Source organism: Cydia fagiglandana, chromosome 11 (assembly GCF_963556715.1).
Source record: "Cydia fagiglandana chromosome 11, ilCydFagi1.1, whole genome shotgun sequence".
NCBI lineage: Eukaryota > Metazoa > Arthropoda > Insecta > Lepidoptera > Tortricidae > Cydia > Cydia fagiglandana.
The window spans coordinates 18763179-18786997 of NC_085942.1; the positions used below are offsets into that span (position 1 = coordinate 18763179).

The 23819-nt window shown below is 39.5% G+C and overlaps 1 protein-coding gene across 1 annotated transcript; it reads left to right on the forward strand.

Annotated features, from left to right (window-relative positions):
* The first annotated feature begins 528 nt into the window (after positions 1-528).
* On the forward strand, positions 529-22749 carry LOC134669140 (myc proto-oncogene protein). Its single transcript, XM_063526684.1, has 3 exons — positions 529-808; positions 3101-3757; positions 19623-22749. Exons 2-3 carry the CDS (start codon positions 3211-3213, stop codon positions 20168-20170), a joined length of 1095 nt encoding a protein of 364 aa, XP_063382754.1. The 5' UTR covers positions 529-808; positions 3101-3210; the 3' UTR covers positions 20171-22749.
* The last annotated feature ends 1070 nt before the right edge of the window (positions 22750-23819 follow it).

Consider the following 23819-nt stretch of genomic DNA (forward strand, 5'->3'; position numbering starts at 1 on the left):
GCAATTCATCAGGAGCCAGGTATTTCTGCTTCGCGCCATAACCTGGCCGCCCGCGGAATGTCGACCGACGACTCCGCGATCTCCGCAGCTGCGGACCTGACGACGAGCGACATGACCCCTCACCACCACGGCCCGCGGCCGAATGCTGAAGTACCAACAAACTAGCAATCACAAGTACATCGGGTACTCCGTCCCACTAGCTGCGGCACGCACACATTCAAAACTATACACACATCTATCGTATTCTTTGCCGCTGATTTCCTTCCTCGCGGCGGAGAGCCTCTCCCCCCCGTGAGACGCTTCATCAGAAATTGCAAATACGCCTTTTCTATGACTTCTAGGTTTAAAAAAAGGTTTACTACAATGAATTAATGGTAGAATTACGTAAATTGTATAAAGTTTTTAGTGTTTTAAGGCGTATTTTCAGAGAATTGGTTGAATGTACGGTTTCTGGCCGGGTGCGCGCGGAGTGCGGGGTTTTGCCGCGCTGCGCAACGCGCCCCGCGCGGCGCGAGCCGGCAAGCTCGCCGCTACGTCCGACAGTCGTGTCTACGGCGCCACACCAGACGCTCGCGCGCTACTCTACCCCGACCGGCTCACGAATAATGTTTCAGTGTTTGCCAAACTCAATTGGAGGTCTCGGTAGAAGTATCGTATTTAATAGTTTACACTGTATAACCAACAGCATAGTCTCAGTGAGTGTTACGCAGTGTGTACGGAAAAAACTTTGTCGAAGATTCTGAAGAATCTTTCGTAAATTGTGTAAATCGCCGGCCGCGGTCGGATAGCATTTTGCACAAACTTTTCGGTGAGTAAATTTTTTTCTGTTTCCTGTAGGCTTTTTGAGTGTGTAGTTTTCTCATTTTATCAGTGTCTAAGAGTGCTTGTGGTATTGCGAGGTAGTAAGTAGTTATAATAGCTATGTATACTTCGGCGGCGCGGGGCGTTGGCTTGCCGGCAAGTACCCACGTACTTTTCTGCGAAACAGCGCCGGCCGAATTCCACGCATACCTTGCTAAAAAAGATACTTTTTAAAATAAGAAATGTCTTCTGTTTCAAAGTCTATATTAAGTGTATGCTATTAAATTTAAAATTATTGCTATGATAGATTTCATTACCGAGTCGTATTTGTATATTATTAACAATAGTTTTCACTACTTAATAATATTGTGCAAGTATTGCACAATTTCGAAGTGTTGTGAAATTGTTTGGAAATGGGCGCAGTGCGGTTGTGCCTGATTGGAAATGTACCTAAATTGAACCAAAGAGGGTAGAAATAATTCAATTTGTAGACGCTAAAATAAATAATAGAAGTATCTTCAATCTTGCGTAGAATTACCTGCCTATTTCGACTTTTAAGTAGATGTTTAGCAAGTTTTCCTGTTCACAAATAATGAGATAAAATATTTCACATTTCGTTAGTAGGTACTGGGTTAATATGAATAATACTCGGTACTTTTTTATTAATTACCCACTAGTTACTTATATTATTTAATGTTATGATATTGATGACTTGCAGTTCCGTAGCAAATTGATGTTATCTGTATAACACGATCACTTGAAGTTGATCGCTCGAAGTTTGAAAGGGTATAATTCATGGGCAATATAAAATTAACCTTTCTAGAAGCATATTAGATGTTATCAATTAGGTATAATATTCGCTAGTTGACTACTTCAATGACAGAAAAATATTTTAGTTTAAAAAAAATGGGGAAATTTTGCCTGGTAGGTAATGCCTGGAATTATTTTAAGTGTCTGAATTGTAAAAAGTGCTCTTAGGAAATATTTGGATACTAAAAACATTAAAATTAAAATAAGAACTAGGTTTTTATTGTTGTCCTTAGGTTACCTACTTAGAAATCTTTCAATTGGACATCTTAGAAATGATAATAAATACATTAATTACATTACATATCTTGAATGTTATTTCAAATCCAAATGTAGGTAGGTAGGTATATTAATTTATCGTATTTAATATTATAATGAATAAAAAATCTTTTGTTTTTAAAATTTATAAGTGTATCACTTGTATATATACGTACTGGAACTGTATGTTATTTATGTTAGTAATGTTTAATATTGCCAAGTAAAATAAATCTCAGTGATAAAATTCTTCAAACACGACACGGCGAGAAAACGTTTGATCCGTCTGGGTATTAGATCGGCGCGATCTCCGCTTCGTTCCGATGATCGCGTTATTGGTAAACAAAGTACCTCCTTATTTCGCGCCAATTTCACTTTGTAAACAAAATTGTACCTGAAACGAAACGTAAAAAAAAGGTAAAATTAGTGATGTGCGCAGGTAGAGCGCCCAAAAAATTACGCGAATTCCGTTCGACAATCCCTTTGTACGCGGGCCTGTGTTTGTTTTAGACAAAAGTGGGATAAGTCCCAAGGCCAACAGAGTCTTTATAACAGTTGGGTTTTGCATCCAGACTTCAGTCTAGAATCGGGCTTCGCCGCGTACACTTCCCCGTTTTGCAATCTTTATTTTCACTGTTTGTAAATACGAAGGGTCAACACCCCTCGTCTACAAACGTAATTTTTTTTTTAATTTTGTGGTTTTTTGTTTTGACTTGTGCTGATAGTGACTTGTATTGTGTCGTGAATGTATTTTAATGGTTTTCAATTAAAGTGGTTTTAGTAATTGAGGCGTCATTGATAAAGGTACATTTAATTAATGAAGTTATTTACTTTTTTTTAAATTTATCTTTATATAATTTTGAATAACTGAACTTATTTATCGCGATCGATTAATTGGTACATATGTGTCAGTGTGATATATGTATTATGTTATATCACTGGTACCTTATAATTTTTATTCAGTAGTTCGATATAGGTAGTTTGAGAGTTTATCGTTCAGTCCTATTTTTTTTATTGATTATGACTGAAGAGGCATGTATGTAATAGGTACTAGTTATCTGGACTTAATATAATACTGAATCATTAGTTATTATTTAATACTTTCATAATCCCAACCATTATTAATAAAATATAATTGATTACATAATTTACTGCATTAATTATTTTATCTGTATTAAATATATTTTTTGTTATTTATTTTCACACTCTTCTAATTTAATATATCTGGTTGTTGCAGACGGTGTGCGTTGAACCCATCGCGCGCATCGTCCCTGTGATAAGGGGCCCTGTGATATCGACGACTTCGTCTTAGCTTTAAAACTAGTTAGTCCTTAGAAATTAAACAAAATGTCGGCGACCGACACGCAGATATTCCCATTCGACTTCTGGGATACGTTGGACGAGGAGTCAATGGAGCTGACTCAAACATCAGAGTTCTGGACGCAAGTCCAGTACGAGGCGGAGCGGCTGGACTTGGTGCCGCCAGCAGATCTAGAAATGCTCCAAGATGAGCTGGATTGGAGAATATTGGACGCTCCGGAAGAGCTAGAACATAAAGAGAACATAGTCCACCATGACTGTATGTGGGCAGGCTCGTGCGTTGACTCCGTTCACCCGACGAACACATTTGTACCATCCGAGCTGTCGCGGGCAGCGACGCCGGGGCCGGGACAGAGCCTGCTCCGACGGGACATGTCCCCGCCTCGACCGGACACTCCGCCTTCGCTGGACGGGGACGAGCCCCCCCAGTTCCGCCATGCCGTCGACGTCGTGGGCACAGCGCAACGCCTGCTGAGGGACTCCGCGGCCGTTGCCGCCGACCACTCCTACACCCTCGCCCGGCAACAGTTCGACAATCTGGGCGTGCAAACACCATCTGACTCCTGTGAATCAGGTTAGTTGAAATAGGTTAGGAAATCTTTCTAGGTCTTGATTTTCATCGGACTAATCAAAGTGAATGACCAAAGTAACCACCATTAACTTTTATTGAACGTTCTGGCAACAGATAAAAGTTACATATTTCCGACCCGCGTCGCGGAACCCTTTCGAATTGAGAGAGGCTTTTCTTAAGCGACAAGTTGGGCTGACCGGGATGTCTCCAACACGCAGGCGCGGAGTGAGCGCGGGAAACGGCGCGTATCGACCGCCACCCTCCGCCTCCCGCGTCTAGACGTACCCGCGACTCCGCTCTTCCGGGACCTTCGTTCACTGCGACCTTGAACGTTCCAACCTTCCTTAACGTCAAATTGCGCTACCTTCCGCACCCGACTGCTCATCTCCCGGGATTGACATGCTTAATTAAAACAGGAATGAATGCTAGTGTCTTCTGAAAGGTCATACTTTGAGGACTAGGGTCGCTAGTGCGTCGACCGAGACTTGCCCTTGACGTATCCTCTGCGAATTGATGTATCCCGCCACAGACCGGGTGAACACACTCTGGCCCCGCTCTAAGTGCATTCGTTCTTATAGGTAGCTACAAACATGTTTCTAAACTGATTGGGGATTAGAAATCGACTTCGATGGATTAAAATATTCTATTACTCTCGCTGTCCATGTGAAGTTTCTTGTTACTGATAAGACTTGTCCAGTATGAAAGAGGCCGGGTAATTAATCGCAATGTAATTGTAACGTTACAATGTTATATAATAATCAGTTGTATATTATTGAGTTAGGAGCAAGGTCGGAATGGGTATATTAATGACTATTGTTTGTTTACAATTCATGCGACACATGTTTGGATTACAGAAGGGTAGATAAACAATATAAACATCAATAAGATATAATTGCGCGATAAAAAATTACTAAGGTTCATGGTTGCTCGGTAGTCTCACTGTGTCTAGACCGTTACTTGTATAAGAATGCAGCGGAATGAAATGAAATCTCATTCGAGTGGAGCTCGGCTGGCCAGACCGGTTCGAAATGAGTGCTTCCATGTCTACGGCGGCCGGATGACAATTTGATAGACAGCGTCCAAATAATCTTGATTGAAAATCGTTTAGTAACATCTAGTCTTCTTTAACTGAATTAATCAGGTGTGCGTACCCGTGTTTTTGTGCCAGCGCAATTCGACTGCACGGTATGATTTAATAAGTATGTATTTAACTCGATTCGCGGCGGGCCGTGTCACATCACTAGCTCGAAACGCGCGAACATTTTACGGCGCATGCGTTCGTTATCGCGCGTACTCCGACCAGCAAACTGTTAACGGTCAAAGTTGACACATTTTCGCGCCAATTTTACTTCGCTGTGCGTTGTAATGATTTGTTTTATGGCCGAGAATCTTACTACAACGTTGTTTAACTGCAAAGTGTTAAACGCCGCGCTCTGTATTGTAAATCATGTTTATTAGCAAAAGTGAACGGTTCCAGTGCCATCCTGTATCTAATAAACTGTTCGTTTTACTGTTCACTTTTAGTACCCATACGTTCGTAGCAAATTTGTTTCACAAAGATTAGTTATTTTTGCTAGACTGTAATTAATTGCAGGGGCCTGAAAACCTAATAAACTTGCTGGAGATAACCTTCTTTAAGTAGTGCTTGGTGGTTTTGACCCGCTCACATTATCTTGACGGATTGCTCGGTCGCTATTTGATGAATAGCTTGAAGTAAAACTAGAACTAGTAGGCAGTAAACTAGGACAGTAAAGCGTGGTCGAATTTACTCCTTTGAAGGCAATTCAGGGCATTAGATCCGCTTCGGCGTGGTGCCCTAAAATACGTGGATATCAATCTAGACTAAACCAAGGCTGTTTTAAGTAACATTCTCTCGACGTCTATATTTGGGATGCAAAAAATATACGTTTGACAGATCGCGCCGTCAAGTCGCATGAGGTTGTAATTTTTAACTCGTTTTTAACGACATTTCTTATACTGAGCCCGGTATTTAACTCTTTACACGTTATGTAGGAATTTAATATTTTATCGAGTTGCTGGGTGTAATAAAAGGCCTCAGGCGCGTAGTTAAAGCAATTTGCGCGGTCCGAATCAGCTCGACTTCAACGGCGACCTAAATATAGCGATCGTTTAGAAGCCTAACCTAACCTAACCCAGCCTCGGTTACCGGCCCGCTTGACACACATTCAAACACCTGATCTCGCACTTAAACGTACTCGCATACCTAAACCTTGCGATAATGTCGCAACAGACATGATAATACACACGCTACACGAGTACGCATTATCAAAATATGTTCAGATTTCCAACTATTTATGTAAAGCGACATCTACTAAGGCTTAAAGACCTTGGTATTATCGCACATAGGTACACGTAGACGTCCAACAATCACTATTTGTAGTAGCCTGATCGTAAGAAACGTCGTGAATATCGTGATGTATAGCAGAAGTTCTAAGGTCCTGTTTTCTAAGGGGACCTTGCATTTTGGAGACAAAGCAAACCGCTTGGAACAGGTGTTTCTGGGGGTGATCTGAGCCGATTAAGCCCGGTTGCCAAGAGGTTCCACCCAGCAGGTGGGCAGGGGAGGGGGGGCAAATGTGGCTCCGGCGCGCCTCACTCTAAGCTATATATCTGCATACATCTAGCAACTATATCAAGTTTGGTGTCTTTTTCGTGTAATTCGAGGATGAAGAATTCATTTCTGTGACTAAATTTTCACTCTTCCATACAAAAAAATCGAGAAATTAAAAATTCCAAAAAAATCTTTTCACTTCTTTTTTCGAAAATCTTCTACAAAATTAAAACTATGAGGATTTGCTCTAGAAAAAAAATACCTGTGAATAGCCCAGTTATCCTACTATATAGAATAGTAAACTTGTTAAACATTTTTTTTTCATAACTCTGATAAAAAAAATGTTTTGTGTCGCGCGGCGTACCTGCATTGTAAGAGCGGTATGCAGCGTTTAGGATTTTTAAGTATGTTTCGATGGTTTCTGATAAGTTGTTATTCTTCTGGTTGTAGAAAATTACTTCTGGACGTGATATATATACAAATATAAATTAAACGTATAAATATAGATGTTGGGAAAACTTTCGCCAATAGAGTTATTATAAATGTGATAAAATTAACAAAGCAGATGTTTGATTAAAATGCGGGTTAAAATACGAGTAAGATATATATTGTTCGCAATTGCCACTACATGCCCATGGGTCCGTGCATTTTAGTTTTTTCTTAACGCAGTTGCACCTCCCTGTCCATTTTGTTTTGCAGCGGCAACGAATAAGCTCTAAACAAGCAGCAGCCGCCGCAGGTAGGCTTGTACATATGGGCTCCCAATAACCATTTTGTTTGGACCAGCTCCAGTCAGCAGGACATGGAAGCTGTTGCTGAGGGGCTATAATCTGTCCCCAAACATAGCCTCCTTGGTAAACTGCACGGAGAAATATGTTTACGTGGGTAGGGCATCTTCCATTGGATGCAGATTCTCTAACTGAAGATTTTTTTTTGTAAAAAGTACTTTTCGGCACTCTTTTGCACTCGTACTTGTACCTGATGTACTCGTAAAATCAGTAACAAAATACTATGCATTTTGTTAAAATAACGTCTAGGGGCCAATTCACACCTCGTAATTCAAATCTGTCCATACTTACTATTGTAAGACTCTTACTTGCCATACAAGACAATAACAATTTTTATCAATATTGGCAATGCCTGCTCAATATTGCCTTGTTTGCCGTATTTAAACCCCTCCGTTACGGCAGGATATGCGCTCCAAGCTTGAAATACGCTTTTTTCCCTGTCCATACAAAAAAGAAACAGTGTCGCAACCTGAAAAGGTGTGGAAGAATGACAAGACTTCTATGCGTTACAAATAAAATCATATATTTAAAGAAAGTTTGCAGCACTTGACCAATTGCCCTGGTGAGCTGTCTCGTATACTGCGGTGACATATTTATTTTATTTACAATTAATGGAGGATTGGCACAGGAAAGAATCACCTGTTCCTCTCGTGCCATGCTATTGCATTTTCTTAAGCTAACGTTTGTAGTTCTTCCATTAATTGTAAATAAAATAAATAAATATGTCACCGCAATAAGAGACAGGTCAACTGGGCTAATGGTCACGTGCTGCAAACTTTCTTTAAATATATGATTTTATTTGTAACTCATGGATATATGATTTATTTTACAGGACCAGAAAGGATAGTAGTCTTGCCATTCTTCCACGCCTTTTCAGGTTACAACACAGTTTCTTTTGTGGAAAGGGAAAAAAAGCGTATTTCAAGCTTAAAGCGCATATCCTGCTGTAACGGAGGGCCTTCTTCTTCGTTACACTCTTGATAGAGTGGTCGTGGCCATTATGAAAACTTTTGAGCGACTCATTTAACGACACGTCGCCATTCCTCCCGTAGAGCTGCTTTCCGTAAGCATTCGCTTACTGTGACCGACACACTGATTTGGTTTGGTCAGTACATCTCATTAGAGATCTTCCCTTAGCCCTGTCACCTCCTACTCTTTCTTGCACAACTAGACGTTCTGTAGAGGTTCCGTCTCGACGAGACACGTGTCGAAAGAAGTTGAGTACCGAGTTTTGCCCGTAGAAAGCAACCGCTCTTTAATGCCAAGCTCCTCAATAATTGATGCTCAGTCCATGATATGCCCAGCATTCGTCTCCAGCACCACATCTCTAGTGCATTCACTTTCTGTTTTTCGGATGCCCTTAGTGTCCATGTGAGACATACAGCATACAGAAAAGTGGGAAATATGAGGGATCTGACAATCCTGGTTTTAGTGGTCCTTGTAATGTTCCGGAGGGATTTAAATACGGTAAACAAAACAACATTGAGCAGCCAATTTTGGAAAAAAATGTTATTGTCTTGTATGACAAGTAAGAGTCTTACAATATTAAATCTGAACAGATTTGAATTACGAGATGTGAATTGGTCCTTAGACATTATTTTGATACTATGCATTGTGTTACAGTGTTCGGATCAGGTACAAGTACAAGTGTAAAAGAGTGCCGAAAAGTACTTTTTACAAAAAATAATCTTAAGTTAGAGAATCTGCCTCCAATGGAAGATGCGCTACCTACGTAAACATATTCTCCGTGCAGTTTACCAAGGAGGCTATGTTTGGGGACAGATTATAGCCCCTCAGCAACAGCTTCCATGTCCTGCTGACTGGAGCTGGTCCAAACAAAATGGTTATTGGGAGCCCATATGTACAAGCCTACCTGCGGCGGCTGCTGCTTGTTTAGAGCTTATTCGTTGCCGCTGCAAAACAAAATGCGCAGGGAGGTGCAACTGCGTTAAGAAAAAACTAAAATGCACGGACCCATGGGCATATAGTGGCAATTGCGAACAATATATATCTTACTCGTATTTTAACCCGCATTTTAATCAAACATCTGCTTTGTTAATTTTATCACATTTATAATAACTATTGGCGAAAGTTTTCCCAACATCTATATTTATACATTTAATTTATATTTGTATATATATCACGTCCAGAAGTAATTTTCTACAACCAGAAGAATAACAACTTATCAGAAACCATCGAAACATACTTAAAAATCCTAAACGCTGCATACCGCTCTTACAATGCAGGTACGCCGCGCGACACAAAACATTTTTTTTATCAGAGTTATGAAAAAAAAATGTTTAACAAGTTTACTATTCTATATAGTAGGATAATTGGGCTATTCACAGGTATTTTTTTTCTAGAGCAAATCCTCATAGTTTTAATTTTGTAGAGAATTTTCGAAAAAAAAAGTGAAAAGATTTTTTTGGAATTTTTAATTTCTCGCTTTTTTTGTATGGAAGAGTGAAAATGTAGTCACAGAAATGAATTTTTCATCCTCGAATTACACGAAAAAGACACCAAACTTGATATACTTGCTAGATGTATGCAGATATATAGCTTAGAGTGAGGCGCGCCGGAGCCACTTTTGCCCCCCCTCCCCTGCCCACCTGCTGGGTGGAACCTCTTGGCAACCGGGCTTAATCGGCTCAGATCATCCCCAGGAACACCTGTTCCAAGCGGTTTGCTTTGTCTCCAAAATGCAAGGTGGTGGACCTTAGAACCCCAGCTAGTACACGTACTCGCAGTTATAGCCGGCCTCAGAGCGGCCTTCGTGAGTTGTTATCAATGCCGATAACAATAAGCAATGTGACACCCTAACATAAATTCGTATTGTCTTATCATTATCACGAAAACCGAAAGTGTGCTGACTGATTAGTAGCGTAGTAACAAGACATTAATTTTGATCTCTAGAACTAGTCATTCACGTGATCTTGAAGTTTCCACTGCGTAGTCGTCAAGCCAATCATCGTTTGACATATTTTAGAAAGCCATAAAATTTGAATATCTGGTTTTGATCCATCGTTTAGAGGCGTGGCGACTGAGATAACGCTGATATAGTAATGACGCAACATTCGTTCAGCCGATAGAGCGGAAGCTTAGTCACGTGCTGGTTTTAGATGAGTCGAGTTATACTTGCGGCGCTTTTAAAATACCAACATGTATATACACCGTGAAATTTTAGTGGTTGTTTTCCCGCGGCAGGGCGATTTGCTATCGGTAGTACTTTCGAATTATGATAGACAAATTTATAAATAAACTGTTTTCCAAAAAAAATAATTACAAAAAAATAATCTAAACTCGAACAAGCGAAAAACAATAGTAACACACTAAAACTGCAAGTCGACGACAGTTCCCGATATTGTAAACAGATAAACAAATAAACAAGCACATGTTACTTTTTTAAACTGTAACAGGCTAGAGTGCTTTACTGTTTGACAACTGAAAATAAAATTTACTTAGACTGTTCCTTCACGATTAACAGTTGAAATAAAACCTTTTTATTAGTTTGATGATTGCCATTACGTTGTGTCAACTTTGGTAAATCGAATAATTACATCCTCTTCGCTTATTAAACTAATGTGATAACAGATCCTGTCAATGTCATCACTGCTATTTCTAGTAAAATGGATCGACATTACGAATATTCTAATTTAGAGTACGTCGCGATGGTGCAGCTGTATGCTAGGGCTAACTACGACTCCCACGCCGCCCGGTGACTTTACGCGGAACCGGACCATTTACAGTCGCTGCGTCTTCGGGGGATTTTAAACCCCCAAGTTCCACACGGACGAATAATTGTCGCCGCAACACAGCGGCTGCTTAACCACGGGCAGTTTCAAACGCCAGCACATGCACAGGGCAGAGGTGATTGTGTATTGAACGTGGCGGATTGCAGTTCGAACAATTATTGCGGTATCGGGAAGTTTAAGTGTTTGTTTAAGTTTTTGATCATTAAAAGCTTGATCTTAACTTGTTATGTTTACTTTTAAGGATCTGCAAACTCACTGCACGTAAAATGTGTGAAGGTAAAATAAATGGAACTACTTTTTAGGTTATTTTGTTTCATTCACTCAAAAGAATTAGGTAGGTACTACTGCAGTGCTACTACTGGTGTTAGGTCACTTTCGAGTTTCGTTCGACACATTTATAAATCTGGCATTTCTTAACATTATTTAAAAAAAAGATTACACATCGACTGTATATCGATAGCAGAATCATTTCGTTGCGGGAAAACAACCACTAAAATTTCACGGTGTATAACGCATGCTTAATAAATGAGCTATTTTTCCTATCACTTATAAAATGTATAATTGTATACCCATTTAGTGTAATTGATACTTTCAGTTTTAACATAAGTCCGAAATCCGAAATTACGGTTTAAAAAATCAGCCTACCGTAAAATTGCCATTCACTCGTTCACTTTCATTGTGAAGTTTCCAGGCCTAAATAAGACTTACACTTTTACAGTCATGGTCTAATTTAATCTACAGACGCGCAAGAGACACTAAACTCATTAATATTCGCCCAATTTTAAGTAGCCAATTGGGATCTTGCGTCACTTTTTTCCACGCACGCGCGCGCCCGTGAACTTCCGTGTAACCTCGTCAAGGTCGCAAATGGCCGCATCGATCCACCATGTACCTCGCCCTATAAATCACCATCGTCTGTTTTAGCAGGCCAGATGACCGACTTTAGTTAGTCGCGTTATATATAACCTTTTTAAAATTACGTTTCGTTGCGCGAAATTTTGTCTATGGATATTTTTTCATACGCGTCGCGGTATATATTTTTTTTTTAATTTTGAACGAATGAAGCAAGTTCATTGCTTTCGGATAAAAATCTTGTAACAAATTAGAAGGAATGATGAAAGATCTAATGAATGTATGATAAAATAAAAACTTAATTAATAAACGTTAAAAAGCAAACGGTTTCCGTGGGGAAATGAAAAAGTACATGTACTTATAAAATGCTTATAATAACGAGTTCCTATTAGTAAACGGATGTTCATACTAATTAGTATTCTAACGACGGTTATACAGGGCGTTATAGAAAATGGCCATAATTTAAATTCAAGGACGGTATTAATCTTACTCGTATCATTTATCAAATTGAGTAAATCCCTGTGTGTAAAAGCTGTTATCTTTTGCACGCCATTGGCAATCTCCATTGATAAAGAATTACTATATTAATTATTGCTAGGAGGAATAGAAGGTATCTAAGAAAATTGGGATATAAGTTTTGTTAAACATTGTTTGAAACAGGAAAATTTCGCACGTTATATGCTGTGACTGTGACACTTTTTATAGTAGATTCATTCGGCGTTTCATAAACATTATCTAATTAGACTTTTTCATTCCTATTTAGATACGTACTATTTAGAACCGATTTAAAGAAGCCAACTTCAAAATGGCCGTTTGAATTTTGAAATTGGAACTTCGTAGCCGTTTTACCGCGCGTAACAACCAGGCCGAGTATTCGCATTGCTTACATAGCGAGCGCTTAAACTCTTATCTCAACCAATATATAGTGAACTTTGATATTCCTAACAATGGGAAGGGTATTTATATTATTTATGCTGGTTCGCTTGACCGTTTGCTAATGTTTAGCTATTTGAATAGCTCAGGTTTTTCCTTACCGGGCCGTTGCTAGCACGCTATGTGAGATGGCGTGGCGCACGATAATTTTTAATTATCGCTCAAATGCCAGTGAACTTGGCCTCGTCGACGCGGCGGAGCGTGCCGCGTTAGCAGGTCGTCTGTCATATTGATGTACGTCAATTCTTAACAACTTTATTTTGAATATTTGTGGCAATACAGGGCAGAGATGCAATTTTCAAAAGTTGCCAAAAGTTATGGAGACGATTATAAATAAAAAGTTTCTTTCCGAGAAAAAAAATTCTTAACTATGAATGTTCTTATGTTTTCTATTCTCGGCTGTATAAATCGTCTTTAGCTGTAATAATAGTTTCACAAAACTTCAAATCTAACAGCGCCATTGAAGCGAAACTTTCCTTTATGCGCAAAGAGTCCGTTTACAATACTTTTAATAAATCTAGTTTTAACTTCAAACTCCTCTTTAATATCTGGTTTTGTAGTAAATGAAGATATAGACTGTGTAAACCTTTTTGAAAGCTGTAACGTAACACCGAGATAAAACTATACGTCTATAAATTCTACAAGTCTATGACTCATTGTCTTTCTCACGGTGAAATTGCAACAGTACTCAGAACAGTGACTAATCTATTTAAGAATAGCTATTGCACTATTTGCTTACTAGATAGCGTATCGTTCAGTTGCCTATACGCGTTCCAGGTTTAAAATATCGTTCTAAAACAAAACATAGACTTGATTCGTTCAGCTTTAAATTCCAAATTTAAAAAACGTTGCCGGCGTTTCATAGACAACGGAAGATCATTTTTACTGGAGAATAAAAAGCGGATTCGTTTAAAATTGGAACGGCGGCGCGCGGCGGCGGTTGTAGCGTTAACTTGGTGTCTTCGAACGAAAATTTAAAAGAAATGCTACCTATTTAACCTATTCAGTAAAGCCGAGCATCATGTTCGAAATTTGAAATTCAACTAGAATAATTGAATGCTCTGTGAGTTCGGAGATAGGCCACAAAAAATGTAGGCGAAATAATTTTTAAGAAAAAAAAAACCGACTTCCATGGGGGCCGGTAATAGTACATTATTGCAGAGGCCGGGAAAGGGCAATTCGTGGATGAGTTTCGATTTTGTCGGACGACGCGAAGCGGAGTCCGACAAAGAAGACGAATCCACGAATTGCTATTCCTGCCGAGGCATATATAGTGCTTTTCTCCAAACATGCGAGGAAATAAGCTAAAATAATTATTATTTAACCATCAAGCATCACTCAAATCAAACTTTCACATCCAAAATGTCAAAAACAATTTCCCTCTTTAATTATTTTTTTAAAGTTAATGTTACAAACTTATTCTGCCATTCAGTATTCGTTCATTCAATATAATTGTGCAATATAGTTGGTCAAACCAACTTTTCAGTCAGTAAGAACCAGGAAAACTATACCCATCCTTTTCTTTTGGGTGCTAGTACTAGTGTAAGACAAAGATAGTATGATTCTCTTTGTCTATGTTTGAAATGAAAAAGTCCTTTGACAAACTATATAAGCTTTATGAACACGGATGAGATTTAAAAAAAATATAAAAATAATCTTTGATTTTATTAAGCAGTATTCGCACGATCATACACGTGAAATGATATACGTAGCTGATCGGGTCGTGTAGAAGCGGCTCGCGGCAATAATAATTGGCCGTTTGCGTTTTTTATTATTAAAAAGTAAAAAACACTACAGTAATAAGTTATTACTGTAGTGTTTTTTTACTTCCCGTCCGCTAGAACAGGACAGCGATAGTTTGATGTTTTTTAATTAGAGTTTGACATTAACGAAGAACTTCCCGTAGTATTTTTGCTACAGTAAGGTGAACATTTCCGAGCATATTGGAGAAAAAGATTATTGTAGATGGTACACTACTTACGTAGAAAAGGAGGTAAAACCACCCACTTTTCTACTAGCATTTCGCTTCTGTAATGGCTCCTCTACAGGATGGGCCAACGCCGGCCACTCCAAGGGACGCAGCCATGCGGTAGAATGAGATAGCAATATCACTTGCTCCCTCTAACGCATAAATGCGTCCCTTGGAGTGGCCGGCGTTGGTTGGCCCATCGTGTAGAGGAGCCATAAGGGTCGTAGTTCTAGCCTAACCTAACCCACTTCTCAGATAGCAGTTCGGTTCTGTGAGGATCGCAGTTCAAACCTAACCTAACCCACTTAATGGCGCATGCGGTGCGGTGTACGGGGGTTTAAGCGGGAAGGGCTAGTAAGATTGGCATCATCATACTTTATACCTACATTTTAAGATAGGTAATCATAGTGGTTTATTTAGTTAAGGTATCATAGTGGTTTTCCGGGTCAAGGTCCGGGTTCGAGTCCGGGTCCGAGTCCGGGTCCGAGTCCGGGTCCGTGTCTGGGTCCGAGACCGGGTCCGAGTCCGGATCCGAGTCCGAGTCCGGATCCAAGTCCGGGTCCGAGTCCGGGTCCCAGTCCAAGTCAAAACCGAAATTCGTAATCACCAAACGTGTACCATCGTCGTTGAAGAGTTCTGTTCTGGTCATCATCAGCAGTTCCACTTCATCAAATGCGACAGTTTTTAATGTAAATGCTTGTTTTTATGATGAAAATACAAACAAATCTATACGTATGCCATTAATATTTGAGGAGTTCCCTCGATTCCTTATGGATCCCATCATCAGAACTCGAGCTTGACAAAAATGTGGCTTAAAAACTTAACTTGCTTAACGAACACAACGAAGAGGAAAAATCGCCAAACGTAAACTATGCGTCGTTGAAGAGTTCTGTTCTGATCATCATCAGCAGTTCCACTTCATCAAATGCGACAGTTTTCAATGAAAATGCTTGATTTTCTGATGTAAATACAAAATTCTTTATACGCATGCCTTTAATATTTGAGGAGTTCCCTCGATTCCTTATGGATCCCATCATCAGAACTCGAGCTTGACAAAAATGTGGCTTAAAAACTTAACTTGTTTAACAAACATAATGAAAAGGAAAAATCGACAAACGTGAACTATGCGTCGTTGAAGAGTTTTGTTCTGATCATCATCAGCAGTTCCACTTCATCAAATGCAACAGTTTTCAATGAAAATGCTTGATTTTCTGATGTAAATGCAAAAATCTCTATACGCATGCCTTTAATATTTGAGGTGTTCCCTTGATTCCTCATGGATCCCATCATCAGAACTCGAGCTTGACAAAAATGTGGCTTAAAAACTTAACTTGCATAACAAACGTAACGAAGAGGACAAATCGCCAAACGTGAACTATGCGTCGTTGAAGAGTTCCGTTCTGATCATCATCAGCAGTTCCACTTCATCAAATGTCACTTTTTTGGATGTATATGCTTGATTTGTTGATAAAAACCCAAAAATCACTATATGTATGCCTTTAAGATTTGAGGAGTTCCCTCGATTCCTCATGGATCCCATCATCAGAACTGGGTTTTGATAAAAACGGGACCAATCTGTATGCATATACATTCAATCAAAAAAAGAATTTTCAAAATCGGTCTAGTAATGACGGAGATATGGAGTAACAAACATAAAAAGAAATAAAAAAAATAAAAAAAATAAAAAAAAACATACAACCGAATTGATAACCTCCTTCTTTGAGATTTGGAAGTCGGTTAAAAAGAGCACTAATGTAATTATATTCCGCGGTAATTCTAGTGACAGCAGTATTCTATAGGATTACTGTATTCAGTCCTTATATACGGTACTAGTGATATAATAAGGCACTAGACCGGACCGGCGCGCCGCGACAATACGCTGTATCGCTTACATGTAAAACAAATGACGTTCCGTTAATCGCGGCGCCGGGAAACCCACGAGAAAAACTGAGCCTTAAGCCTTGATGAAGTCCAAGCCTTGCGCTCTTTAAGGATCTACAGAACTTTGCTCATTTGCTCTATACAGCAGAACTCAAGTTTGAACCCCCGATTTTTGACCACCACACATGAAAGGTTAAGTGTGAGCCTTTTAATTTAAGCCAAGCAGGCTTGGCAACCATGATCGCGAAAATGAGACTATAACCGCCCACGTACGTTTATAGTCCATAGGCGCCAATGTAATTATACCCGTTTCTACGCGGAATCACGTTTTTCGCGGCGTAGTACAGAATTGCGTAGTTCGGTTTCGTTAACAGCTGCCCGCGGAACTGGTTCTATTTCCAGCTGATAAGTACTGAGATGCAATCTTTCGTCCTTGGGACTCGTGAATGGCGGTAGGGCTGGGCCTAGGCCCCATAAACGTTTTTACATTGTAAAATCGATTTATTACAAAATTGATACAGGCGCCATCACTACCTAATCCGATGTGACGAAATGACCAGTCAATAAGTAATCAAACTTTTTTCTGAGTTGGCTGACTGACATTTGGGCTGACTGTACCTTTCTATTTAATCCCCTTTCTGATAACTGAAATGTCTTGTAACTTATCAAAATACATGACATGATATATTATCAACGCGGAAATCATTTTCTTGATAACGTAGAAATGCGTAGTAAGGCGCTAATCATCAGAAACACTAAGAGTACTGTTCCGTGTATGTATTCACAGAAATTATATACTCAAAATACCAAATAATTCTCATACAAAACTCTATATTTCCTTATAAATCTATAACAATACTAATTCGTTACAAGCCCGTGCAAAAAAATTAACATATAATGCCGTATAGGCAAGCTAACTATTTTACTAGTTAAAATTTTAACGTTTTCGATGGCACTTCCACACTCCAAAGTCTATACATAGTTAACTTGGTCTGACTTGGTTAAAAACATAACTCTCCTTCGGCAATCGGGTAAAACCTGAAGTTCTAACATTCCCACTGACATAATTATTCGTAAGCGAAACCGGATCGCGTGGTCAAGTCAAGCGACTTCCGTGAATCGGCAGACGGACTTACTTATAACTATACATACTTTTTTGTATTTTAGGTTAACCTATATATCGACATAAATAGGTACTTTAGGTAGTGTTCACTCACTATTGCACTACTATTTCAACAACACTTCACTTGACAACTTTAATACTCATTCGAGAATCAGAATCTATTAAGATTTTTCTTCTTAATAGCGAGAAGTAGCCGATAGAACGACGACCAGACGACGACATCTAGTGTGATATTGGGCAACTATAAGACTAAACATTGCCATACATTGCTACATAATTTAACAGGAAGAAGCAGAGAACGAAATCAATTAGAGCCTTTTTAACTTGAAGTACCATCTAAACACTTGTACATTAGTTTTCGGCTTCAAATCAATATATACATATGTGGTAAACGCAGCGGGCCAGCGGGCTACATTTGTGACGTTTTCAATCAAAAGGCAACGACAATGTAGTATTGTCGGTTGTCGATAAAGTTGATTTCAAATTGAAGCTATATGGAAATAGCGATGACAATCGACAATAATCGTTGTACTTTCAGAAACGGTACTTCAGATAAAAGTGGCATCATACAATGTATAGTTTCTTAGTTCTCATTGACCTAAAAATTCTCAATAACTGCAGTAAAACTGCTGCAATAACATTCCTACAAGTACGCGAGTCGGATTGCATTCATAAAATCGCAATGTTACGCGCTATCGAGATTTCCGAGCTCTTCGGATAACCTACATCTTTTATACGTGTTCAGACTTTCCTTTACGACATTTCAATCAAACATGTAGTTACGAAGATAAATATCCGCACGGATTTTATATCAGAAGGTTAACGTTTTAAATTCAAAATGGAGCTTAGAAATCATGAAAGTGGTTGACTGTAGTAAGGCTTTAAATTGTATATATATTTATTTTACCCTGTTCATTTGGGAGCCCTGTGCCCTGTGGCCTCGGTTCTAGAAAAAACAGGCAGATTATAATAGAGAGACGCCCGTATTGAGGCGTTACTATTGACGCCAACCAACCCCGTACGTCTCTCACAAACTTTAAATGCTGATGAAAAATATAAATTATCCGCTTTCTGATCTATCTTATCTAAAAGTGAAAATTACAAGGGAAAAATCGTGGGCGTTAACAAAATCCTAACCCTTAATTAACATAGATAACGTTTCGTCACTGGAATGTCAATCTGATAAATCTAAGCTGGGTTACTAAGGGCCCTAACTAAGGCATTAACGAGCGGTCTGCCTTGACCGATTGCCAAGTAATGTGGCAATTCCGGCCTAAAGCCGCAGCTATGCATAAAATTATCCTTATAACCCACTAATTCTACTGGCGTTACTTGAAACAGAGACATATCCCTTGCGTTTTACGAGAATTCTTCATGCGAACCGACATTGCGTAGGTCTAAAAATAAACTCTAAATCTAGCTTTTACGAGCCAGGCGCGCGCATCATAAAAAAAAGCGTTGAATAAAAGATGTTCCGATTTATTTATATCGGAATGTCGCAGTGCAGCTAGATGTGAAATTGAGGAAGCGAAGTATATTATATTTAGATTTTCCTGGTGGTAGCAGTGATAGTAGCGGTAGCTGTAGTACTCCATTGAGGGTGCAGCATCTCGTTTTGGCGCGAACGTGACGTCACACGATCGATGTCGGCAGACGCTGCGGTAGTGGGGTCGACGCCCTCGCCCCACCCGCTGCAGTCGCATCCTAGATAGATCTAGGTACACCTAGACTATATGCAGCGAATAGCTCAATGAACGCTATGCGGCCGGGACGTGCAAGGATTTAATTTCGCGCTTAATCAACTCCGCTGGGGCATTTATCCGTTTAACAAGTGGCGTTATAGTTCCATTTATCCTCGTTCTTAATGGTTGGAGGTTCAATATGATGCAGTATACAATTTTTACTCGTCAGTCTTACTTACGCGTCTAGTTGTAGATATTTTTACGTGTTGTTAATGCTTTTGAGAGCAAAAGCTAAACTTATTCTCCGTTGTTACAGAGGAGGAAATCGACGTGGTATCCCTCGGCACGTCGCAGCTGCCTTTGGCCGCAACCCACGTGCGCACAGACTCGCTCCCACGCGTGCCGTCAGCTCAGGAGCGCCAGCACATCCAGCGGACAGTAGCCTCGGCCATGAGTCCTAGACCAGCTGCTCGCAAGCGATTGGTCCCGCCAACAACAATGGCGGCCGCCGTTCCGCGCCGAAGAGCGCGCGGTCCCGGCCGCCGCGGACGCCGCTCCAACACTGACACTGACTCTGAGGCCGAGGCCCCAGAAATGGAGCGACGCTCCATACACAACGACATGGAGCGCCTCCGGCGGATCGGCCTCAAAAATCTCTTCGACGAACTCAAGAAACAGATCCCAGCCACGAAAGATAAGGAGCGCGCTCCAAAGGTCGTTATACTCCGCGAAGCCGCTTCACTGTGTCGTAAGCTCAGAGAAGAGGAGATCGAGCGCGAATGTCTCAGAAAACAGCAAAACAAACTCCTCACCAAATTGAAAAAGCTCCGCACTATGGTGGCCGCGCGCTATCGTCCGTATTGAGGGGTGCGCGCCGTCTCTCCTTGGTTTTAGCTTGTTCTTTGCGGAACTCCCAGGGCTCATCCACGTGACACTATGAACTTTTGTACGTAAGTCGCTTCGTAACCTACTGGACGTTGTGAATGGGCCCGGTAGAGCGAAAGCTCGCCCGTTTTAGTCCCTAGTCGGGAGTGTAACAGTTTCAGCTTTAATGGCTTACTCTGCTTACTGTGGGAAACTGAAGTTTTAAATCAATAACTCGGGAGTTATTATGTTTTGCTCAACGATATTATGCAGTGCCAAAGTGAGCCATAAAACTGTTTTTAACTATAAATTCCTAGGTTCTCAGTAAAATATCTTAACTCACAGACTGCTTCGTGAACTTGTAGACTGGTTATACCTCTAAAATGTTTTTTGAATTATCATTAAAGTATAAATAGTTGACATAGCGCATTACAGATTTACTCCGTGTTGAATATTCGAAAAAGATATGACATTTGTTGATATTGTTTCGAAACAGTAACGAAGATTTTTTACTGGACCTTCCATTTTTAAGATAAATAGATGATAATGTACCATGGTGTTTCAGTGTCACGTTTAAATGTATGATGCGAGAGAGTTTGTGGATGGTGTAGATAGGGTTGGGGGCGACGCTAATGATGTGTTTAAGTAAAGATTGTTTGGGCGGGCGTCGCGAGCGCGCTAGACGTCGCTCGGAAGCGCGCGATGGCGCCTGTGGCGCTCGAGCGCGCTCAGCGGCGCCCGCGCACGCGCCGCCCCATGTTCGAGGTTGAAGGAGACACGCTGGCCAATATATATGTTTTCGGGCCGATAAGTAGGTTTTCTATTACAGTCCTCGACCCAGCGAGCGCCGGGCGAGGTAGTGATAACTTGTTTTAAATGATATTACTATAAGTTTAAAGAATACTTAGGTTAGCTCGCTTATGTTTTTTAGCGTTTTGTTATTTTGTAAAATTTTAACACTTTAAAATGTTTTTTACATATAGTCGCGCAATTAACTCCGATTCACTATTTTATCACTTGGATTAACGTATTGGACCATTTTAAGCGTTTATACATATAATTAATTTACATCGTATTGCAGCTGCAAAATAAATTGTTATCGCATATTCTGATCGCTTAGCAATATAAAATCACCAAGTATGACATAGAATATGATATTTTAAAATTTATTTTCCGCTTGAAAATAAAATCTTACTTTAATCGTATTGACTATATCGCAATAGTTATGTCCGATTGACATTAAGTGAAATAATCTCAGTGACTAGACCGTCGACCGTCAATAGCTACAATTCATTATATTCATAAAGGAGATTTATAAAAAATAACCACGTCATAGTTCCTCATAGTACCTACTTATAGTAAATTTTGCATTTCTTTATAGGTTTTTTACAGTAAGTTAGTGTATGTGTCGCTAGAGTCCGGACGGTTAGTTGACGGCTTTAATGGCGGAATGTGCCTTGCTGTGTATATATTAATGATAATTAGGTTTACTCTCGAATTAGTTGCAAGAAATATTTTTTGTGAGAAATATTATGTAGGGTAGTCGATATATAAGTAGCCGTACACGGGATCGAGGTGTCGTGTTAAAGATTTGCAGTTTATCTTCCACTAGCTCTACGTGTACATATAGGTTAGAACATAGTAGTATGTTAAACGGTTTTTTTTTATAAAACGAGTTTTTTTTTCTAGTAATTGTTTAGTTTTTTTTTCTGAACTGGAGAATAGCTTACGAATTCTCGAATGTTGTACCTGCATTTAATTTTTTGTTAATCTTCTTGACATAAATAATAAAGATAATCTAATGATAATAGAAGGAATAACCTAATGGTTTAGTTATCCGCAAGCGTAATTGGTTTCTTGTGATAGAAAAGGAAAATTATAGGTTTCACATAAGAAAAAGTCAGTAGTTTAATGGTTAATGGTAAGAAATGACAGCTTTATAATCTGTATACAGATCGGGATAGTAAAAAGCGAAAAAATACTGCACATTTTGTGACAAGGCACATTTCCACCACTGCCAAATGAATATAAAAGTAATCGAAAAAAAAATATAATTACGTAGCAACTTGGTTTGTAAATTTTATAAAAGTAAGGGTTGGATGATTAAGTCATGTTATTGTTTAATTTTTATTACTTTTTCTTTGTGTAGTATCCTAGTAAGATAACATCTGCCGCCGCGCCAGCGTGGCGACGCAGGCGCGGCGTCGCGCCGCTATTGAGAGTGCAGCACACAACATAGATTCCGCCTAATATTGACAGTGTGCGCTGCAATCCCTGAAGCGGCGTCATTACGACCTGTGTACTTACCACATATGTTTTGGATACTATTATTATTGAGAAATTTGAGAGAAGTTTTTTTGGTTTTTTGTTCCTTAATTATGTGTATCGAAAATATTAAGATAATCTTAAATATGGAAATAAAAGGCCAAGTCAGGGCGGAGCTTCGATATGTTGGCTAGTTGATTGTGATTTTTATACTGTTGGGGGGTGATTATTAAATAGGGTTTTGATTCTGTGATTGGTACATTTGGTACCGGCGGTAATTATTAAAAGCTCTGCCTTGGCTAGCTGTAAAAAAATATTTTCTTTTTCTTTATTACCTAACGATCTAACCCTATCCTATACCAACTGGCTTAAGGTGGCCACTGACGAGCCTTCCAACAGTCCAAATAGCGTGGCTGCAATCCAAAATCGGTCCGTGAATGTCAAAAACGTACAATGTTTAATATTAGGATGCCGTCCATTTAGATGAATCCATTGTAACGGCATCCATTTGGAAGGCTCGTCAGTGGCCTGCTTTAGAGCAATGAATGCTCTAATTAAGCCAACTGGTAAATACCCAAAGAATCTGCGCATACGCAGCAAGTGTGTGTTCCGAAATTAAAAATGTCAGGTCACTCTGATTTAGTTACCTGCTATCAATGCCGGAATTAATAAAATATATTAACGAGCAATTATTGACATACTTGCTAATCTGACATTTTTAATAACGGACAGAACTGTAGAAAAATAAAATATGAATAATGCAGTAATGTTTATTCATTTCAAAGAACAAAGGTGACTTCGGAAGAATGAAATATGTCTTCAAATTTGAATAATCTATTAGGAAACTTTCGCCATTTGAAGGTTTTGGAATATATTAATGAGACATGAATGTCACCTTTACTGTCAGACAAAAAAATTTTATGAAAAGGAGCGCCCAGCGGTGTAAGTTATTGTTCTTTATTTATTTCAACTCTTAGGCTAGGTGATTTATAACATAAATATTAAAGTAAAATATAAAAACAACAATTAAAAAACCGGGCAAGTGCGAGTCGGACTCGCGCACGAAGGGTTCCGTACCATAATGAAAAAAAAACAAAAACAAAAAAAAGCAAAAAAAATCTGTCACCCATCCAAGTACTGACCCCTCCCGACGTTGCTTAACTTTGGTCAAAAATCACGTTTGTAACGTTTGTTGTATGGAAGCCCCATTTAAATCTTTATTTTATTCTGTTTTTAGTATTTGTTGTTATAGCGGCAACAGAAATAAATCATCTGTGAAAATTTCAACTGTCTATCACGGTTCGTGAGATACAGCCTGGTGACAGACGGACGGACGAACGGACAGCGAAGTCTTAGTAATAGGGTCCCGTTTTACCCTTTGGGT